The 21,584-nt window shown below is 40.5% G+C and overlaps 1 protein-coding gene across 1 annotated transcript in view; it reads right to left on the bottom strand.

The window, feature by feature from the left end:
• MNAT1 (MNAT1 component of CDK activating kinase) overlaps positions 1-21,584 on the bottom strand; it is a 183,825-nt gene that overhangs the window by 102,854 nt on the left and 59,387 nt on the right. Inside the window, exon 6 of the mRNA XM_067554908.1 lies at positions 19,020-19,145. Within this exon, the coding sequence (XP_067411009.1) occupies positions 19,020-19,145 (126 nt within the window). The remainder of the gene's footprint in view (positions 1-19,019; positions 19,146-21,584) is intronic.

Here is a 21,584-nt window from a genome sequence, read left to right as displayed (position 1 = left end):
TAGCCATAAACACGTAACTCAATGATCCCTGTAATCTTTGTGCCACCCCCAGGTTGGGAACTATTGCTTTACAACACTGGAAGAGGTTCAACTACACTAAGGTCTAGAGGAAGGAGAAAAAGTATTCCTAGCTACAATAAGATTATGCTAACCAGGGTAAACCATGATGCATGCATGGGCGGGAGAAGGGGGAAAAGAGTCACATTTAAAGCAGTTCCAAAACCACTGCTTGGTCACCTGACTATCAATATACTGAGCCTGATCACAAGACTAGAACCCATGAAAGTCAATATTGAGACTAATGCAAGACATCAATTTCCCCTTGTTATTCCAAGGATTAGGGAAATTTGAAGGGAAATATTAAATTTAAGTTCGAACCCCAACTAAAGTCTTGCATTTAAAGTTCCCTCAGAATGTTTAACCTATAGTAGAAATGAAGAGACCCAGGAACATCAGTGTGAAATGATGATAGTCTGTGGAAACAGAAGGCACTTCGATAAAAAAATCTCACACTGTTTGTTAAGAAAACAAAATTTTTAGGAGACCTCATGAACAAGGGTATTAAAAAGAAATGGAGAAACAGCCAGCAGAAGGAACACTCAGAAATTGAAAAAGGAGCCTAGAAGGCCAACACGCTTACCATTGTACAACACAAAGCTTGAAACAAGTGTTAACTGATGCATCATTTCATGGACAAGGTGCAAATGATGTACAAGAGCAAAGTGGCAACTTGTGGCTACCAACAGCAAATATCTCGAGAGAGAAATCATAAAAGGGAGTCCTCTCTACCATTTGCCCAAGTTAAAGCTTGTTAATTGGAATGAGATTCATACGTAGACAGACAAATGCCCTGGATCTTATTATTGTATTGAAAGGACGTCTTTCTTTAGGCCTGCTGGCCTACTGGGCAGCTCCCTCCAAACTGGATGCAGTCCAGTTGAAAGGCTGACTTAAAGGAAATTGCATCTCTCTTTGCCAATTCTCCCTTCCCAAGGAGAGAATTATGAAAATGAAAAATTCAGTCAAGTTGGCCAGACCTCTCTCCAGTAAGCAAGAGGAGGAGGAGATGGAAATGTCAGGAAAATGACTTCAATCATCACCATCGGTCCAAGAGACTAGAGACAAGATGCAGCAGGCCATGTCTGTGTGAATAACCTTAAGGAAAAAGGGACTATGACAACATTCTGACACTCAAAGTCAAACCTCATTAGTTTTTTTTTGCATTTGAGCCTGCCTTCAAGGCTTTGAATCTTTACTATTTCTGTTTCTATGGCAAGTCAAATGCCTCTTTTCTTAAATAAGCATCTGTCTTTTACTCCTGCTGCTTATCTTGAAGAGTGCTTTTATCAGCCTATGATCACATTCCACATTTATTCTGATCAGCATAAACACAGCCACGAAGCAATCAGTATGGTTTCAGAGAAAGAAATCTGTTTTATTGTTTGTGGAACAATTAAGACATCACTAGGACTACTTTTTAAGATTATTTCTTCCAGCATGTGAGTCTCCAGTCTATAGGATTCTTATATCCAGTTTGTGTGATTTTCCTTTACTTTGAAAGCAAACAAACAAACTCCTATTGCAATAATCAATTCCAAGCTCCTTAGTCTGTTCCTCAGTTTCAGCATCAAAGCTTTACCTCAAGCTGTTAAAGAATTCTTCTACTGCTCAAAACGCTACCTCTGAAGTTCTGTCTGCATAGCTTTTTATAACATATCCACCATGATATTTGAGGTTGGATGTTTACAGATCACTTACTTCAGAATGGGACTTAAACAGGACCATCTTCCCACTTATGGAAAATATATATTTATTTCTAACTTCATTTTCTTTTTGGTATGCTTATTCTTTAGGATTACAGTGTAGTAACTCAAGTAGCAATATTTAACATAATTCTGCACTGGTAAAAGTAGTTCATTTATACTTAGCATGGTCATGTAGCAAGAACAGATTATTAATTTCAATATTCATGATTTATGTAACTTGTGGCCAAAATACAGTATCTAAAGTATAGATTTATTAGACTCTTTCATTAAAGACAGCAGCACTGCAAAAAATTATATTGGAATAATCTATAAATGTGTTTACATTATATGAATGATTTGCTGTTCCTTCATAAGGCATGTAGGAAGTCAGCACTCCTCAACGTGCAAAGTATTTCCATGTGCTTAAACCATGATCTTTCCAAAGCAAACAATGATTGAGATTTTTTTTTTTATTATTCTTTATTTCCCTTCCAGCTGTTTTTTTTTTCTTTTTTGTATTTTTCCTCCCAGCCACCACCTTTTTTTCAGTCAGATCTCTCCCTATTGCTCACAATAACACCTACTCAAGGAAAGGCAGCAAAATCAATGACATTTCCAAGGTTAGGAGACTTAGTAATGAGATGATCCAGTTTCTTATCTCAGGCTGATTTAAATTTTATTTTATTAAGGGCTAGTCTACACACAGTCTGTGTACTACTGTAACTATACTGGTTTAACTAAACGTGATACAACCCTTTAGTGTGGACATTATAAGAATAACAATTTCTAAATTTCATCCACCTACCCCATTGTTGTCTATGCCTTTGGATATGTATATGTTGCCTCCTATATATTTGCTATTTGTATTATTTCTACCAACTGCATCTGATCTGAAGCCCACGAAAGCTTATGCCTGCTGAAATTAAATGTGTTAGTCTTTAAAGTAATACAGAACTCTCGCTGTAATTTCTAAATTGATATAGCTATATGGTACAAAAACTGTATAGACAAGCTCACACCCTGCCATGCACTTGTATACAAGTGCAGTAGAACCTCGGAGTTATGAACACCTCAGGAATGGAGGTTGTTTGTAACTCTGAAATGTTCATAACTCTGAACAAAATGTTACGATTGTTCTTTCAAAAGTTTGCAACTGAACATTGACTTAATACAGCTTTGAAACTTTATTATGCAGAAGAAAAATGCGATTTTTAACTATCTTAATTCAAATGAAACAAGCACAGAAAATTTCCTTACCTTTTTTAAACCTTCCCTTTATTTTTTTTAGTAGTTTACGTTTAAGAAAGTGCTGTACTGTACTTGTGTGTGTGTGTGTGTGTGTGTGTGTGTGTGTGTGTGTGTGTGTGTGTGTGTGAGAGAGAGAGAGAGAGAGAGAGAGAGAGAGAGAGGGGGGGGCGCGGCGGCAGCTCCCTGATTGCCTACTTCTCGTTCCAAATGAGGTATGTGGTTGACCAGTCAGTTCATAACTCTGAGGTTTATTGTAGTCTGTCTGTGGGGTTTCCTTTGCCCACTTCCAGACACTAAGGTTTGTTCACATGAGACAGTTGCACCAGTTTAACCTAACGTGATTTCAAACCAATTTAGTTAAAGTCTGTGTGGACAGGACACACTTATTTTGTTTAATGTCAATAAGCAAGCCCTGGAGATAGATCCTCAGCTGATGAAAATTAGCATGGAGTTTGAAGTCAATGAAGATGTGAGAATCTGCTCCATAGCCTACAAACAAAGTTGCACCAGTTTAACTAAATTGGTTGCAACTTTGTTTATGGACACCCTTACATTGGTTCCCTGTCCACACAGACTACATTGGGTTTAGGTTGCACTTGGTAAGTAAGTGTAATTTTACTAGATGTTATGCCTTGGCCAGGAAGTGTTCTTAATTTTGCAAGACTGATTTTTAGATCTTTTGCATGATGAGTAAAAGTATTTGTAAAGTATGTGCCAATTGGCTAAAATAATAAGAGTAGTGCTCACACCCCAATGGATGTTGGGAAATGTTTTGCAGAAGAAGGCAAGGATTGACACCCCTACCTTACAGCTGAGGAGACTGAGGCATAGAGATTAAATGAGTTGTCCAAAATCACAAAGGTCAACAGCAGAGTTGAGAACAGAACCCAAGACTCCTGCCCTCTCCCTAGGTTATGCTGCCTGTCCAGCAGAGAGCATTCTTAGGGGGTTATCACAGCCCAGATGGCAAAACTACATGGTATCCCCTGCTGCCAGGCACCCAGACACCACTTCATTTTACAATCTCCCCCCCCCCTTTTAAGAGGAATGCAAGACAACTACCCTGCAATCAGACTGGTGCAAGATCACTTTAACGGGAGGCCATACAGGCACAAGGGTTAATGGGTCTCCACCCATGCCAATCCAATTGCACAATTAGGATTCAAATGCTTAAGACATTTTCCAAAGCAATTGAAAGCATAGTTCACGTAGACAACCCTGCATCAGTAAAAAGAACTAGTTTTAGCTCATTGTAGTAGTAGCTTTATAAATTCATTAGATCCAAAAGCTACGTTAGATCCAAAAGAAAAGGCAATTCTGTAGATCAACTCAATTTACAAGAGATCCTGTGTTCAATCCCCATCAAGCCCTCACACAGACTGGCAATACAGTTGTATCTGTGTTATGGAGGAGGTCAGTCCACACAGTCCTTTCAGACTTTAAAAGCTAGGAAATAAAAATTTAAGAACTGCAGTCATCCTGTGATGAACAATACTTTAGAAATAATGGATGTCATTTTCAAATTATCCTGCAAACTCGGATAGATTTTTTTCTCCTAGAGAACATTTGCTTCTCCTGAAAATGGTTTTATCAATAGATTATGTCCATCTCTACAGTGAGCTGCTCTTCTTGGGAAGCCAGTGAAAGGGCTGCAACTATGGCTAATCCAGTGTTTCTGCTCAATAGTGTAATAAACACTGGGCCAAATCCTGCTCACTTTATTCACCCAAGTAGTGCCAACAACATCAATGGCCCATACAACTTAATCCCAGTGGCCAAGATAAGCATGGTATATATTGTTTTTCTCAGCTAAACACCACAGAAATGTAACACGTCGTCTTCTTAATCAGCTGTTCTGCTCCTTGAGTCCCTTCACAAGTAGTAGATCCACTGACTTTGGTGATACAAATATATATTTTATTGTTTTTCACGCCTGCAGAGCCAACATAACTAAATCAGTGTGATAAGAGTTTTGTTTACTAAAATCCAGTTCATTACAGCTGTGCAAACTCATTGGCCTATATACATAAATACATGTATATAAACAAATACCACTTTCGCAGTGTTCAGGGGCCTTAAAGTGGGCATAACTATAATTTACCCTAACAGCAGTGCAAACATGCACAATTGTAAAGGAGAATCAGGCCCTTTGTTTTTAGTAGGCTTGCACAGGTGTGACAAGAAGGCTTAATTTGGACTACAGGATGTTTATAATATTACTAGTGAGGGATAAACCGAATGGCTCAACTTCAAGAGCATAGGCAGAGTTTGCATGGCTGGTAGTGGGAGAAAACAAAAAAAACGCCACATCTTTATATTTGTAAAACCCCACATTTGACATGGAAACAAAATGAGGTACTGAAAACACAGCACGTCATGATGCCATTTTTTACAGGTACTTTTCAGATTAGAACCACTCTTTCTGATTAACAGCAAAATATCACAAGGTAATAAATACCATCATTTGCAGTGGTTTATATACTTTTTCGCCTAATAATTGGGGGGGAAAAAAACGTAATGAAGTTAGCATAAGACAGTTTATGTTTAAACACGGATATATCAGCAATTATATAACACAGTATTAATTAAATATCTTTGACATTAGTCTGTGGGTTTGCACACATGGAATGTGACTCAATGAGAGATTTCTTTTAAATACACTGTATCTGGCTTATACTTCAAAAAACAGACAGTCCAAAACATTTAAATGCAGCTATGCATGAATCTGCATGAACCTTTACAAAACCTTCATTTAAAAAAAAAAAAAAAAAGCCATTTTTTCCCCCTAAAGTCTGTCTATTGCTACTAAGTGTCCTCCATCATAATATTTAAAACCTACAGGCACGTTGCCACATATTGAATACATATTATTTCAAATGTTGTAGGATATAAATAACATTTAAGTCATGAGATTCTTCAGACAAATGGTAAAATACTTAGAATCCAGCCCTGAAATTCTACATTGTAACTCACCATTTAGTTTTTGCAGAAATAAAACATATGGATTCTGTACCCATGTAATGTTTCTTTAATGCAGTGATTCTTCTACCCAATTAGCACACAGCTGCGGCCCATGTGACATCCTCAGGGCGATACAGGTAGTATATACATTATATGGAGGCAGCCCACATAACCCAGAGAGCTACCTATGCAGCCTACAATGGTAAATAGATTGAGAACTGCTGTTTTAATTAGATGGTGGCATTCTCAAGGTCAGAATTTCCCTTTTCTTTCTGGCTTTTCAGAAGTTGGTATCCTGCTTTCCAGATCAATGCAGCGTTTGTTGTTGTTAATAAGGATATACATTATTAGAAAAAGCAGAGCTGGAACAACACAGAACATTTTTCTCTGTATGTTTTTCCTTATATGAGACAGCACAACTATGAGGTTCTGAATACCCACAATTCCAACCAGAGCCAACTGGATCTGCAAGTGCTCAACATCTCTAAAAAACAGCTCAATTGTAACCATTCTGAAGAAAGCCACTTTTACCTACGTCAGCACAGTGCATGAATCAGTATCACTTCATGTTCTGTTTACTCTCCTACAGCAACAACTGGGTCTTCCATCTCTGTTGTGTTTCTTTCCACATGCAGGATTAACTCTTCTGGAACAGTCACTAGATTCCTCCAGCTTCCACTAGTTCATAGGAAGACTCTGTAGCATAATGACTGCAGTGTTAGACTCTAGAAATGGCCAAGGTAGCTGCTGGCCAGACTCCAATCTACTAGCCTGATTTCGGATTTGGAGCAGCTACAGCTCCCACTGAATTCAAAGGCGGTCATGAGGGCCCAGTAACACGGAAAATCTGGCTGCCACAGAGCACACTCATCGCTGGAGCGCCTCCTCGTGGCTGGGTGTGGCATAGCAAGCTCTCTCCCCTCCAGTGCCCCCTGCTGACACTCACTTCAGCCCCACAGCAGTCCACCTCTTCTTGTAACTCAGCCATCTGGCCAGGTCATCATTGTGTTACCCCAAAAGTCCAACAAATATACAGCCAAAGTGCTTACAACAGGTCCCTGACTTTGGGCCCTTTGGTCCTTGTATGCTCGGTTCAGGACTTCCAACGTCTTTATTCCTTTAAAACTGGGGGCTTCACACCACCTTCTCTGATGGCTGACAAGGAACCCAAGGCCCTCCCACTCCACTGGGTTCCAATCCAAAGACACCATAAACAAGCAGGCAAGGACTCCCTATTCTGACCCACCTCCCCAGCAACTTCCCCTGCTTCTAGCCAGAACCTCACTAGGTTCACTCTACTTACAAGGCCAGGACTTGTAGGGATCTTCCCTGGAATCCCCCAGTAAATCTCAGACCAAAAGTACAAACTTAAACCATCTGCCATTCTCCTCAGGCTTGGACTTCTATGCCTCTTACATTCCCCTCCCGCCAAATACCTCCTAGGGCCCTCACCCTAAAAATCCAGATCCTCCCCTTTTATCAAGGCTTACCACTGGAGCCTGCCGCACTCCCAATGGCTGCTTCATCTCTCTCCTCATATCCTGCACGACTTGTCTAGAGAGGAGATGCAAAGGCCAATTCTCCCTCCGGGCTTCTTCCTTGACCATTCTGGTCCCTCCACTCTCTAGACCCAAAGCCTGACTAGAGAGTTCCTTCCTCTCCTCCCTGCAGCCCTCTTTGGCTCCAGACTTCCTTTCTTCATACTAACAACCCAGCTCCCTCCTCAGCTGAGTTCCATCTCTAACTATGCCTGGCTCACCCTTCAGGTGCAATCAGCTGGGTTGATTGACTTCTCAGGCTCACATTACCCTTTCATTTCCTGTGTGGGGTACACAACCCATCATAGTGGCCCACATAATTTACAAACTCCAAAACAAACACCCTCACGTTGTATTTAACTCTGAAAACCCTAATACTGGACAACAAAAGAGAGGAAAGCTAGGATATTCAGATGTCACCTTCTTCTGTTCCAAACATGCAAATATAAAATGTTTGAATATAGATTTATTGTTGCTAAGTCTAATTTGTTTCAAAGAGATACCTGGAAACACTACGCTAATGTTCAGGAGGTGGGAATTTATTCAGTTCTTGATGTCAGATATTTCAAAATGGTTTAGCCCAAAAAACACCAAAATTAAATAATGCCCACTGCTCACTATAGTCATAAATTTGCATATTTTCCAGACCACTCCAACAGACAACGTTACACCCCCCACTGGAAGGTAAACTAAAGTTTCCTTCAAGAACTCAACACTCAACAAAAAAGGCCACATCTCAACTGAAACACAAATGAAACATTAAGTCTTTGCCCCAATTCCAGCAGTTGATGGCCTGACATTGAAATAATTGCAGCCATGGAAAATCCTAATGCAGTGTGGCTTGGGGGAGGAAGTACTGGACTGGGACTCAAGAGACTTGGGCTGTATTCCTGGCTCTGCCACTGGGCGACTTTGGACAAGATACTTCAACTCTGTGCCTCAGTTTCCCCATGCATAGAATGGCATAAAGATGCTTACTTTCTTTATAAAGCACTTTAATGTTTACTGATTACTGATAAAAAGCACCACATAAGAGGTAGGAATAACTAATAAATATAATAATAATGTAGAGGACGACAACTGCAATTACCCCAGTCATGCAAGAAGACAGACAAGATGCAAGGGATGTGGTTTAATTAGCCTGCAACATTATTACCTCATGTGGAATCTATCCAGCAATAATTCATACAGTGCAGGTCATCATTACTTCCTTAATTCTTACTTTCAAAGTTGCAGGGTTAACTTTGACTGACACAGACCCCCTCCTTCCTGGCCTTCCTCAGGGCACTCACTTAAGGTTTCAGGATCCACGCTATCACCTCTTTTGGGCAGAACTCATGTCTCCCCTTCCAGATCAGTGGTCTAAACTTGTCCCTCTGCACCTCACTGCACTTGCTCTAGAAGCAGATCTGACTGTGATCCAGCACCTGTGGTTATCCTTTCTCCACCGGCTGCAGTGTGTATCAGTTAGCAACCAGCCTTCGCAAAGCAAAATACCTTTATTTTTAGGGTGCATTTATTATCAGGGTAAAAACATTAGAGAAAAAAATGTAAAAATAAAAATGTCCTATACCCATGCTAAAAGCTTACCAGAGATCGCCCATCAGTCCTAGGGGTCCCAGGGGGCCAAAGTCTTTCCAATCCTCCTGCAATGGTTGCCCTGCCACCCCTTGGAGAGAAGGTCCCACCCATTTGCTGACTCAAGTAAGGTCCTGTGCCAGTTTAAACTCAGCCTTCATGCCAAAAGCCCTTTCTTTGTCAGTTGTTCTCTGGAAAACTCAGTCTGAACCAGTATAAGCAAGCCTCCCCAGGGAGTGGTATCTCTCCAGAGGAGTTTACAAACTTGAGTGATTCATCTTATCATCTTAATCACACCCCCCCCCCACACACACACACACACACACACACAGTTTTTAGTTCCTGGAGGAGCTATGTTAACCTTCTCTCCCCACCGCCACAAAACTGCATATGATCTCTGGCCCACAGTGTTAACAAACCATCCATAAATTTAATACCATACAGTCCCCAAAGATATTGCATGTGGTTACAATATCTGTCAGTTACCACCTAGCAGAGGGCTGCTGTCAGCCCCCAGACCCTCTCCACTGCTGATACCTAGCCTGTTGCTGAGACCTCTGGACCCTCCCCTTGCATGAGGGTTAAGGGGCTGGGAAAATAGGGTTGTTTCCTCGCTGACAGACACTAGGAGCTCCAACACCATCCCCCAGCTTCTTTAGGGGATGCCTTTCCCTAAGTCCATGTCTCATTCTGGTTTGTCAAGGAACCAGACCCCATATGGAACAAGTAGCGGTACTGAACACCTGCCAGCTGCTAAGTTACGAAAACCTGAACCTTAACTCCCCACTTACCCCACCTGGTCCCTGAGATGCTGTAGGGGAAGGTGAAACAAAACAAAGCCACCCCACACTGGCCAATCAGGCAGAGAGGAAAAATTCTCTCCCAGTCCCCAAAGAGCAGCCCACAGCAGACGAAAAAGCTGGTGCTAAAATAATCCCAGGGTTGGGAGCTGCCAATCCAGGTGTGAGATGGGGCTCTGGTTGGCACTTGTATCCCCCCACTGGGATCCCAAGGGCCAGCGGCTAATCAGAGCCCCACTGGCCCAGGTGATGCTCCCACCTTCGACCCCCCAGCCATCTTCCTCTCCCAACGCCAAGAGATGGAGATTAAAGGAGCCATTGGTCCTTTTCCTGCCATTCCAGGCAGCCGCATTGTTTTTGAGACTGCAGGGGAGCATTTGCTCTCATGAAGTTTATCCCTGCTTGAAACTATCAAACTTCACTGAAGCAAATCTTTATTTTCCTTGTCTATACTTGGGGTTCACAGAGGTGCAGCTAGTCAATGGCTAGCCAGTGATTGCTGCGTTTGGACTGAATTCCCAACCTTGACAAGGCCTAAATTAATATTTCAAGTGCCTATTATGTAGAGGACCAAATTAGCCTGTTAACCCTCTAATAAAAAAGGTAGAAAAGAATCATTAGACAGAATATCTTGTCTGTTAAAGGGCTATTGTGTTATTTTACTCATGACAAACAACGAAAAAATGTTAAACCCATTCATTTGTGTAGCAATGTCCATGACTTCATCTGTCTCTGGAAAAGAAAATCATTCCTTACTTTAATGGAAAAGATCACTAACTCTTAGGCCTGCTGCATGAAGTGCTTAGAGTTTTAAGATGGTTCATCAAATGCCATTCTGCATTTCCAAACCATGTCTTCACCCCTCCCTCCACATAGTATTAGTTTCTATTACCTGGATTGGAATGATCACCAAGTAATAATTAGTGTCCGAACAGACGTGAATTCCTCTCTTGAAAACGCTAGTCACAAGTTCTCAGTTGCCCACTAAAAGTTAATTGAATCTAGAGGGTTCATATCCAGTACAACTTTGAAAACAAGACGTCTCACATACTAGATTACAGGCAAGTGGCTCAAAGGACATCACCATAAGTTTATTAAGGTATCCAGTTCTTAACTTTGAGTGAGTGTGTCTATTCACTTTTAAGTATCAATAAAGATAGTGAGGTGTAAAGAAAGTTTAGTGTGAACTAATCTGTATTAACTAATCTGCAAATACCACCCTTTTAATTTAAATGAGGCAGACTTTAAACCAATTATCTGCAGTGTTGTTACAGAATAATGAGATAATCTTTTAACACATAGGAGCAGTTTAACATCTAGACAACAAAATAACGATTGATATTGGACTAGAGTAATTAAGTCATTATCTCCATAAATGTGTTTTTGCTACAGGGAATCTACAAAAATATGTTAGGGCAAGCCAGCCACACCTTTTCGTGCTGAACTGAAAAGGTTTGCACATAACACAATATATTTTTCCCCAAGTCAACTAGAGTTTAAGAGGGTGGGGGAAAGGAAGAAACACAGGATGCTCTACAAACATCCCAAGACACCCTGTCCTCTCAGAGAGTTTTGTTTTTTATTTAGTTGATTAAATAATAGACAAAGTGAAGGTAATTATTAATGAAGGAGTCTATTCAAGCCTAAGGAGAAGAATGAGAAACTTTTATGGTTATAAAAGAATGAACCACTAACAAAAGAAACCTCATTATGTGATCTAAAAGCTTTGCAAAAAGTCCTAGTCAGAGGGCTTGCACAATAGTAACTCCTTAAGGACTCGATCCTGCAAAGTGCTGAGCAATTTGGCCCTGATCCAGCAAAGCATTTAAGAGAGTGTTTAAACTTTCCACAATGAAATAAATGGGACTACTCAGGTGCTTAAAATTAAGCATGCACTTAAGAGTTTTTCTGGATAGGGGCCAAAGTGCTCCTCACCTTCCAGGATTGAGCATTAAGAGGGGGCTAACAAATACTATAGATAGGTGTGTCCTTTACCTATATGGATTTCTTGCATGGATATACCAGGAGCAGAGTGGAGATTAAAAACAAAAACACAGATTTAATTTCTGCATGAGAGTTAATCTATCTGAAATGTCTCTCCCTTAAGATAGAACAGCTGGAAAGAACAAGGCAGGAAGGAAACTGGTTTGATTCCCTACAAAATCTTTTACTGTTTACACAGATTTTAAGAGAACTTCTTTAAAAAAAGGAAGCCCAGTAACAACGGCGAATTACTAACAATCACATCACACAAATGGACACAAATACTTGAAACACAACATGTAACTATCTTGATTTGAAGATAGTGGCAAACTAAATGATGGCATTAGGTTTAGCCCTCCTAATTCACATAATGCTATATATCCAGGAGACTCTGAAGGAACACAAATTATTAAAAAGCATTTGGAGGAATTTTTTTGGACTTAGAGCTGGGTCTTGGATACTGGCTCCATGAACTAGAAAAGAGACTGGAAAACAGAAGCAGCTGTTGAACATTTGCTGGAACCCGAAGAACAGAGGCAATAACGAAGTACAGTTAATTTGGCCTTTGTTGAGGTCAAAGTTAAAAAAACAATCCAACAAAACGTAAAATAAGAATGTTATTTCTAATTAGAACAATGTTGTGAGGGTAGCACCACACGAACATTATTCTCTTGCACTTGCTATGCTCAGTTTACTACTGAGAGGCATTTCAGTGGTGTCCTAGACAACCAGGCCCTAGGATTCATTCTTGAGAATTATTAATCCGACTATTTCTTCCTGTGACATCTGCTGCTTCAGGACAACATGTCGCTCACACTAACTTTGAACTAGTTACAGTATGAAATAACACCCAGAATGAAATGCTTGTAATATTCAGACCAAGTTAAGATCAAACATGGTTGCTGTGATTAAAAGAGAAAAGCTAGGAAACTGAAAGTTAAGGATTAAATTCCACCTCAACTCACGCTGCAGTGAGAAGACTGAGGATAGGTGATGCAACATGACTCAGTGGATAAGACACTAGTCTGGGACTCACTAGGTCCAGGATCTATTCCCCATTCTGCCACTGACCTTCTGTATGACCTTGCGCATTCTTTTCACCTCTCTCTGTCTCAGTGTCCTTTTCCACCCTTTATCTTGCATATTTAAATCTGTAAGGATTTTGAGGTAGCAACTGTCTGTGTGCTGCTATTGTACTATTTATAAATACTACTACTTTTATAAAAATTAAAAAAAACAACCCATAGAAGTGCCAGGAATTGGACTCATTATCCAGCAACAATGCAGCATAGCAATACTAAAGGTGTGCTTTCATTTCTGGAAAAGAACTCTCCTGCCCATACTAGATATCCAACTCCATTCTATACAAATATTATCTAACTCTTCAGTTCTTGGCACTGTTCAGGAAGCGCTCTGAAGTCTATTTGAGATGACAAAGTATTTGGACAATCCAAGCTCAAGTATTTAATTTTTTAGCTTCATGCAATTGCCTCCAAAGAACTTCATCCCTGGAGTGCAGCAATCTTCTAGGAAATGGGCTGGGGAGCCATCATAAAAATGGGAGCAAGGGAAAGAGAGCGAGAAAAGCACTCTGAAATGCTGTCTCACTTCATATACATTTTCCAGCACTCTAATGCTTGCACCACATTTTGAACACGTAAAGAGCTAGGTGACTGCTAAGCTGCCGTGATACAATCAACCATGATGGCAACCGTGAGGATCAAGTGGCTCCCGCCATCACTCTGCAAGTGTCAGAAAAATTAAAAGGAAGCCACTATTGTGGTGAAATGAGGCCTTTCTGCATTTGTGAATTGCTGCCTTCAGTGCAACACAACACACACCCCTGAATACAAATAGGTATCCTAAAAAGGGTACCTTCTGAGATCAGCTCCCCTGTAGACCCATCTCCCAACCAGAAATGAGACAGTCTCCAAAGAGTGGCTTGATTTATTCCAAGGTGATCCTGAAGAGATTTCTAGGATAATTGCCCATTAGTGACAACAGTTGCCCCCTTCAGCTGATTCTGAAAACTATTTAGCTACTAGCACAGACATGGTACCACTATTTTCAGGACTGTTACTGGAAGTGCAATTAAGATTGCCGCACTTTCTGTAACAACATTAAACTGGTTTGCGGACTGAGCTTCACAGACATGCTGCCGTAGGGAAAATAACCTTTAAAATATTCAAACTATGCAGGAAACTGTATAGTCACAAATAAGAAGGGTAATGCAGAGATAAAGTCTGCAGCTCCCTATCCCACTCACCGACATGAAACATCAAGCTGCCTGCTTAGGAAAAAGACACTTCACAAGCTGAAGAGCCTGTCATCCACAGAACTGACTTTAATAAAAGAAGTGTATCACTTTGTCAACCTAAGCTGTAAAGAAATAGTACAGATCAAGCGTAAATAGCTATCAGGGTAGGGAAAGAGGAAAGGAGGTCCTGTTCCCATCTAACCTACATGTTGTTAACGAAAGGAACCAACTGAAGAGGAAGAATTCTATCTTTTCTGAGTAATCGGAGACATTTTCATTCAGTTTAATAAAAGAAGGAAGTCCCCCCTAGGGAATGGAAATGAAACAGCAGGTATAAAGAATACACATAGGACACTCAAAACAGCCAGCCTACTTGAATGTCTTTCAGGAGACTAAAATGGGCACATCCATTGTAACTCAAGAACTAAACCATGTCATCAGTCAGGCTCAAGAACACCTCTGACCTAGACAATCTAAGGAAAAAACCCACATATTCAAGCCAAAATAAATATAGAGCACTATAAGCAAAGTTTTTAAGAATGTAGCTGTGCAGATAGAAGCACAGAATCAGTTGTGCAAGGCATTCCACAAGCACTGTCCAGCCTCTGCTGTTTTAGAACATAAAATAAAAGAAGCCATTATCAAAGAACAGTCCTAGGTTCAAGCAGCTGGTGAGGGGAAAAACAGAAACCAAACGCAAAGGGTACGCAGTGCTTCATTACACGCATGCTGCTAGAATTCTCCAGGGATGGACTTGAAGCACTAGACCCAGAACAGCGATACTGCTTTCATTCCAGGTCTGTACATCATATTGCAACAATACTTCAGGTGGGATTTTCCAAAGCACTCAGCACTGTCCTAGCTCTGCTCCCATGGAAGTCAATGGTGAAACTCCCATGGCATTCAATGGAAGACGCGGACTTCAATCGGAGCAGTGCTAGGTCAGTGTTGAGCACTTACCCTTAAAGATTGAGGCGACAGTAGAACATCCAGTATGAGAACTGCCACATACAGCACAATCCCACAAACCTGTGAGATGCTAACCACCATAGGATTTGAAGCGGCCCTGCATTTTCTAGGAGGTGCTCAATGCATCAGAGGCTTGGACCCAAAAAGGCAGAGTTCACTATACTTTTCACCAGGCAGCACTATTTTAAACAGTTTTCAAACTAAGTATTGTGGCGCGGGCGGCTAGTTTAGCCCTCTCGTGGGTATGGTGCCCTCTTTGGCCACGACCACGGCGCACCGGGGGTGAGGGGAGCGGGGGGGGCCCAATCCCGCCCTCTGCCCCGGGCCCCGACCCAGGGACCCTGTGTGGAGTAGTCTTCAAACGTCCGTGACTTACTCCTTCCCTGGGTCGCCTCTCCTTGGCCCCACTGCTCGCCGTCTGCTTCCTGGAACTGGGTGGGGAGGGGTTCTCCCTCAGGCCTGTGTCTTGGGTTCCCGACCGCAGCCAGACAGGTACTCCCCCGATCGTCTCTGGTACTTTGGGGCCGTACTATGTGGCTCCGCTCTACTCCCTCTCCTAACTCCCTTCCAGCTGCCCCTGTCTGCCTGACAGGGAGGCTTTTAACTACTGGGGGCAAGCTCCTTGATTGGCCTCAGCTGGCTTAATTGGCCTAATTGCCCCAGAGTAGCCCCAGCTGGATCACCCAGGGAATAGGGATTTGCTCATTCTGGAGCTAATATAGACCCCCTCTACTACCCTCCTGTAGCCATCAGGTCTAACCCTGTCACAGTATATACCACCCACTTTCAAGGTATATTACAGTATATACTTAATTCATAAAGTTGAAGGCCAGAAGGAGCCATTACGTCAACTAGCCTGATTTCATATCACAGACCAGTAAGTTTCACCCAGTTACTTATGTATTGAGCCCAATAACTCGTGGTGACTAAAGCATGTCTTCAAGAAAGTATCCAGTCTTGAACTGAAGGCATGGAGTATCCACCACTTCCCATGGCAATTTGTTCCAATGGTTAATAACCTTTACTGTTAAAAATTTATGCCTGATTTCTCATTTGAATTTATCAGACTTTAGCTTCCTGCTACTGGTTCTGGTTATGCCTTTCTCCACTAGATTAAAAAGCCTGTCAGTAACCAGCATTTTCTCCCCATTAAGGTACTTCCTGTAATCATGCCAGCTCTCAATCGTCTCTTCGGTAAACTAACCAGATTGAGTACTTTAAATCTCTCACTGTAAACCATTTTCTCCAGCCCTCAAATCATTTCTGCGGCTCTTCTCTGCACATTCCCTAATCACATCTGACGAAGTGGGTTACAGCCCACGAAAGCTTATGCCTGCAGAAATTAAATTTGTTAGTCTTTAAAGTGCTACAGGACTCTCATTTTTTCTAATATTTCAATGTTCTTTTAAAAACGTAGGCACCAGAACTGGACAGAGTATTCCAGTATACATCTAACCAATGCCACATAAGAAGTCACACTCCTCCCTACCACTCCGATGCTCTGCTGCCCTGTTTATATATCCAAGGATTGCATTAGTCCTTTGGGCTGCAGCATCGCACTGGAAGTTTGTGTTAATTGCTTGTCCACTATGATCCCTAAATCCTTTTCAGAGTCACTGCTTCCAGAATACTATCCCCCATTCAGTAGGTATGACCTCTATTCCATATTCCCAGAGGTGTAACTTTGCATTTGACTGTAACAAAAACACATGGTTTGAATGGGCCCGGCTTACCAGTGATCCAGATATGTGTGTGTGACAGCCCTCTCAACATTATTTACCATGTGGACAATCTTTATGTCATCTGCAAATTTTAATCAGTGGTGGTTTGATATTTACTTCCAGATCATTGATAAAAAATGCTGAACATCAGGCTAGTATCAAGATCTGCAGAACCTCACTAGATACACCTTATTCAAAGAGGATTCCCTTTTTTAGGTCAGTTAATTCTTAACCTATTTAACGTATGCATTCTTGATATCTCTATACTGCTACATTTTTTTTTAATCAAAATGTCTTACGGTACTAAGTCAAATGCCTTACAAAAGTCCAAGTATATTACCTCTACGCAGCTACCTTTATGAACCAAGTATGTAATCTCTTCAAAGGATGAGGATTATATTTATTTGACAAAATCCATTCTCCAGAAAACTATGCTGATTGACATTGCATTGGTTTCCTTTACTAACAGATTCCTTTATCATCTTTTCCATTATTTTGGCCAGGACTCATGTCAGGATAGCCAGCTTATAATTACCTGAGTCATTCCTCTTACTTTTTTTGAATATTGACACAACATTAACATTCTTCCAATCTTTTGGAATTTCCCTGGTATTCCAAAAGTTATAATGAACATCAGCAGACTAGAGATCTCCTCAGCCAACTCTTTTAGTATCCTTCGGCACAAGTTACTTGGGCCTGTCTATTTAAAAATGTTTATCCCTAGTAGACATTGTTTAACAGCCTCTTTGGTTAGAAATGGACTGGAAAGTACATCGTCATCCTCACGTGATACAAGCACATCATTCTGCTTCTTTCCCAATACAACCTAACAATTGATAAGGCATCCTCATGACACACTCCAATGGTTCTTAAGTCAAAGAATTCAAAATACATAGGAACATTTTTCAGGAAACAAGAATAATTAGTGCAGCCATCCAGTTGGACATTGATAAACAAAATAGTCTTTTTCTGTTCATTTTCTCAACACAATCACTAGCTCATAGCCCATACCAACCTCTCCCTACGCTTTAAACACAAAAATAAAATCAACAGAAGAAAACATTCCACATCACAGGAATACAAGACCAAAAAAACCCAAAAACCTTACAGCTGAAAAACCTATCTATTATTATTTGTCAGAAGCTGTCGCTATGCTTTGTGCTATAAAGAGAGTAAGATGCAAATGCTGTTCTCAAGGGGCTATTGTTGTAATTCAGGGCTCGTCTGCACTGGCGCTTATGCCGCCAAAACGTTTTTTGTTCAGGGATGTGATGAAAACAAAAACAAACAAAAAAAAGCACCACACCCGCTGAGCGACATAAATTTTGCTGGCATAAGCACTAAAGCAGACAGTGTTATGTTGGTGGGAGAGCTCTCTCCTACGGCTACATTAGCACTTATGCCGGCAAAACTTATGTCACTCAGCGAGATGTTTTTCTTCACATCCCTGAACGACAAAAGTTTTGCCAGCATAAGCACCAGTGTAGACGAGCTCTCAGACAGAGAGTACAGTTCAGACACTCATGATGAAACAGACTGATGCCACAGAAATGCAGGGTTGGGTGCTGGGGTCTTTTTATTTTGGAGGTTTTTTGAGTATCAATTTTGGATTATCAGCTTTGGATTATGAGGTCTGTGATGCTTGCAGAAGATGTTTTTAGAAGGAATTTTTACAGTCTTTTCAGGAGACCTTGGACAATAGACAGGTGATTGAGGAGAAGGGGTAAAAAAGATTAGTAACTTGCTATTTGGTTTTATCAAATCCTTAAACATACAGGTTATAGGTATATATTTAGGTGAAAAAAGAACAGAAGAAATGTTTAGTTCAGAAAAGAAAAGAACTTATGTTGTGACAGAACGGAGTTAAAAAAACCAGGAAAGCTTACAGACCCTTAATTACCACAGAATTACCAACATATTTGCTGCTAGAAAAATACTCATCTCTACTGTTCTCATTGTTTGAGAATGTGTTGTTCTTATTCACATGGCACTGATTCTCAGATTATACAGACACAAGAGATCTCTTACACGCTAAACAACTAGAATGCTGAAGTTCTTGAACTGCTCTCTTCTAAATTATACCAATAATTAGAAACTATACTTATCATTAGTCTGCGTGCTGCCATATGCCAATCAAATTTAAAGATCATTTATCTCAGACTAGGAAAACTGTGCTTTTTGAAAGACAGTGAAACAAAAAGGAAACAAAGAAGTCTTACCATTTTGATGCCAGTGGAAAATGTGACTGGTTTGACTGGTCTGGGTTTTTCCAGCTGTATTTCTAGCTGTGTAGATCTGTCTTTATGTTGAGCTAAGAGCAGGGAGGCTGGCAGATGGGAACTTTCCTGTAAACACACGTTGAAACACCAATTGAAATATTCAAAAGGAAAAAATTAATGCTGCACATTCTTCAAAACTACAAATTGTGTCCAAAAAGGCTATCACCAACAGAAAGAGGATACGCTAAATATGCTTTATATGAGAAACAGTTTACAGAAAAACGATCACTTTCAGTAATAAGAAAAAGCTGCAGAAACCTCATAAATCAGAATAATCTACAAACAACCGTTTTTTATAGAATCCACATTAAAGATAATATAACGGGGTCCTTATTGCAACTGGCCAGTGCAACTATATTTTTTAAAATAAAAAAATTAGAACATAATCACAGTAGTACAAAGTAGTATAACTTAGATCAGATGTTTACCTAAAACACATTCTTTCTACAAATGAATTCAGACCAGTTTGAAATTGTTTCCCATTAGATTTCACCTGAGGCCGTTTGGAAATGATCTTTGCTTGGCCTTGTACAATGGCACTATTGTAAGTGAAACCAACAGCATATTTATTTTCTCCTTTACCACCTTATTTTTAGGGAAGCCAGCCAATTTAAAAAAAAATATATATATATATATATATATATATATAAAGTAATGAAATAAATAGTTAACTTGCTTAACTACTTAAAATCTTACATTTAGGTTACAACAAAAAGATTGTTAACATGTATACACATATCACATTCCAAGGAGAGGGAGACAAATTATTGGCTAAATAATTCTCTATTAAACTAGCCTGATTATCTCCATGAACCCTGAAATCTTCTAACTTCTCTTTACTATTGAAGCAGTGGGGTGGAGGGGGGGAAGGGAAAGAGATCAGAGCTGATTATTCCCAGACTCCTTTGCTGAGCATTTTATCCACAAAGCACTCAAGACAGCATATACATTTCTGTTCTGGGGAAGTAAAGAAATACTGCTTTGTGCTCCAAATTTGCTACTAACTTATAAAGCAACTGAACCCTCAAGGCTAGACTGTGACTGTAAATATTTTATTTTAAAAAGTTTAAGATAGAAATAGGACTTTCAGTATGAATTAGGTGCCATCAGTGCCTTTGAAAATCTCCTGAAGTGACACAAAGCCAACAAGCTGTGTCCATACTTATTACTGTAAGATTGATCCTCCCTCCTCACCTTCCTATTGTTTGTTATGCTCACTCACGGACGCTTGTTTTAAAATAAAACTGTAAACGTTTCAGACCCTGATCTGGGCCGAGGGATCATATAAATGACAGTGAGGAACAGCACAGTCCTGCAAATGTCCAGGCACAGGTTCTCTTCAGCACTCAGGACTGATCCCCTTCCAGTTTACATGTGACTGAAAAGAGAATTTGAACCATCCATTTGCTAGGTTAGGGCCTAAATCTTTGAGCACCTACACGTCATCCAACACACTCACCGCCTCAGCATGCACTACAATTGCTATGTTATTATATAGCAATAGTTGAGAAGACCTTATCAGATGCTAATTTTTTTTTAAATTTCAGATTTAAATGTGCTCTATGATTATTTTTTTTTGGCGGAAGGGAAGGGGGGGACAGGGGAAGGGAGCCTTCTCAGGTTTTTTGTCCTCGTTCATGTTTGTTGGATTTCTCATGTGACAACAAAAAGCAGTCAATTTCTGTGCTAACTTCTCAGCAGTTTCTACATTAGCATAGAGATACACAATTCTGGGAAATCAGCATTGCACCAGCAAACCACAGTGCTCTTGATTCACTGTTTGTCATATCTAATAAGTGCGCAGAGTTTTCAGTTAACTATCACTACAGAGCAATAAAGAGATAGATATAGACCAGATCCCATAAATGTTTATGTATCCAGGTAACTTTCAATATGTGAAAAAAAACACATTGAAATCATTCACATTTATCATTCACACCAGGACTGTTATTCATGTGCATAATTGTCTGCAGGATCAGAACTTACAGGCAGGAAGGACTCAGAAGGCTGTAAGCCATCTTCGTATCTTCCTGATTCTGGGAACAGGAAATACTCCCCCCCCAGTGTAATTAAGTCCCAAAAGCCTGTCCCCACCTGCCCATAGGCAACATTGCTGCCCAAAATTCCCGCAGCACAACATGCTTCATCCTTGCCTGGATACACACTCCCAGCCCCAGTTAGCCTCTGGCACACCCCCAGTATAAAAGTAGCTGGAGCAGGGCTGAGAATCTCAACCGTAATACACAGGGGATTTAATAACATCTCTAGCACTATTAGTATGCAATCAATCCACATGTGACTATTGTACTTAAAGACAAGTTCATGCATTTTGCTCAGACCCATGGTCTGAAAGCTTGGAAGGTAAGAAGCATTGCTCAACATGAACCATGAAGAGAATAAAGATTTAAATTACAACTGGCACGTTAGTGAAAAGTGGCAGCTGTCTTCCCTCAAAGGGAGACGTCATTTGAAACACTAGCAGCATGAAACTTACCTACTCCTATA

The sequence above is a fragment of the Emydura macquarii genome, unplaced genomic scaffold (assembly GCF_026122565.2).
Source record: "Emydura macquarii macquarii isolate MOO-44397 ecotype Brisbane River unplaced genomic scaffold, CSIRO-AGI_Emac_v2 contig_1551, whole genome shotgun sequence".
Lineage (NCBI taxonomy): Eukaryota > Metazoa > Chordata > Testudines > Chelidae > Emydura > Emydura macquarii.
The sequence above is the reverse complement of the archived record's forward strand: the minus strand, read 5'-3'. Positions and strand labels throughout refer to the sequence as shown.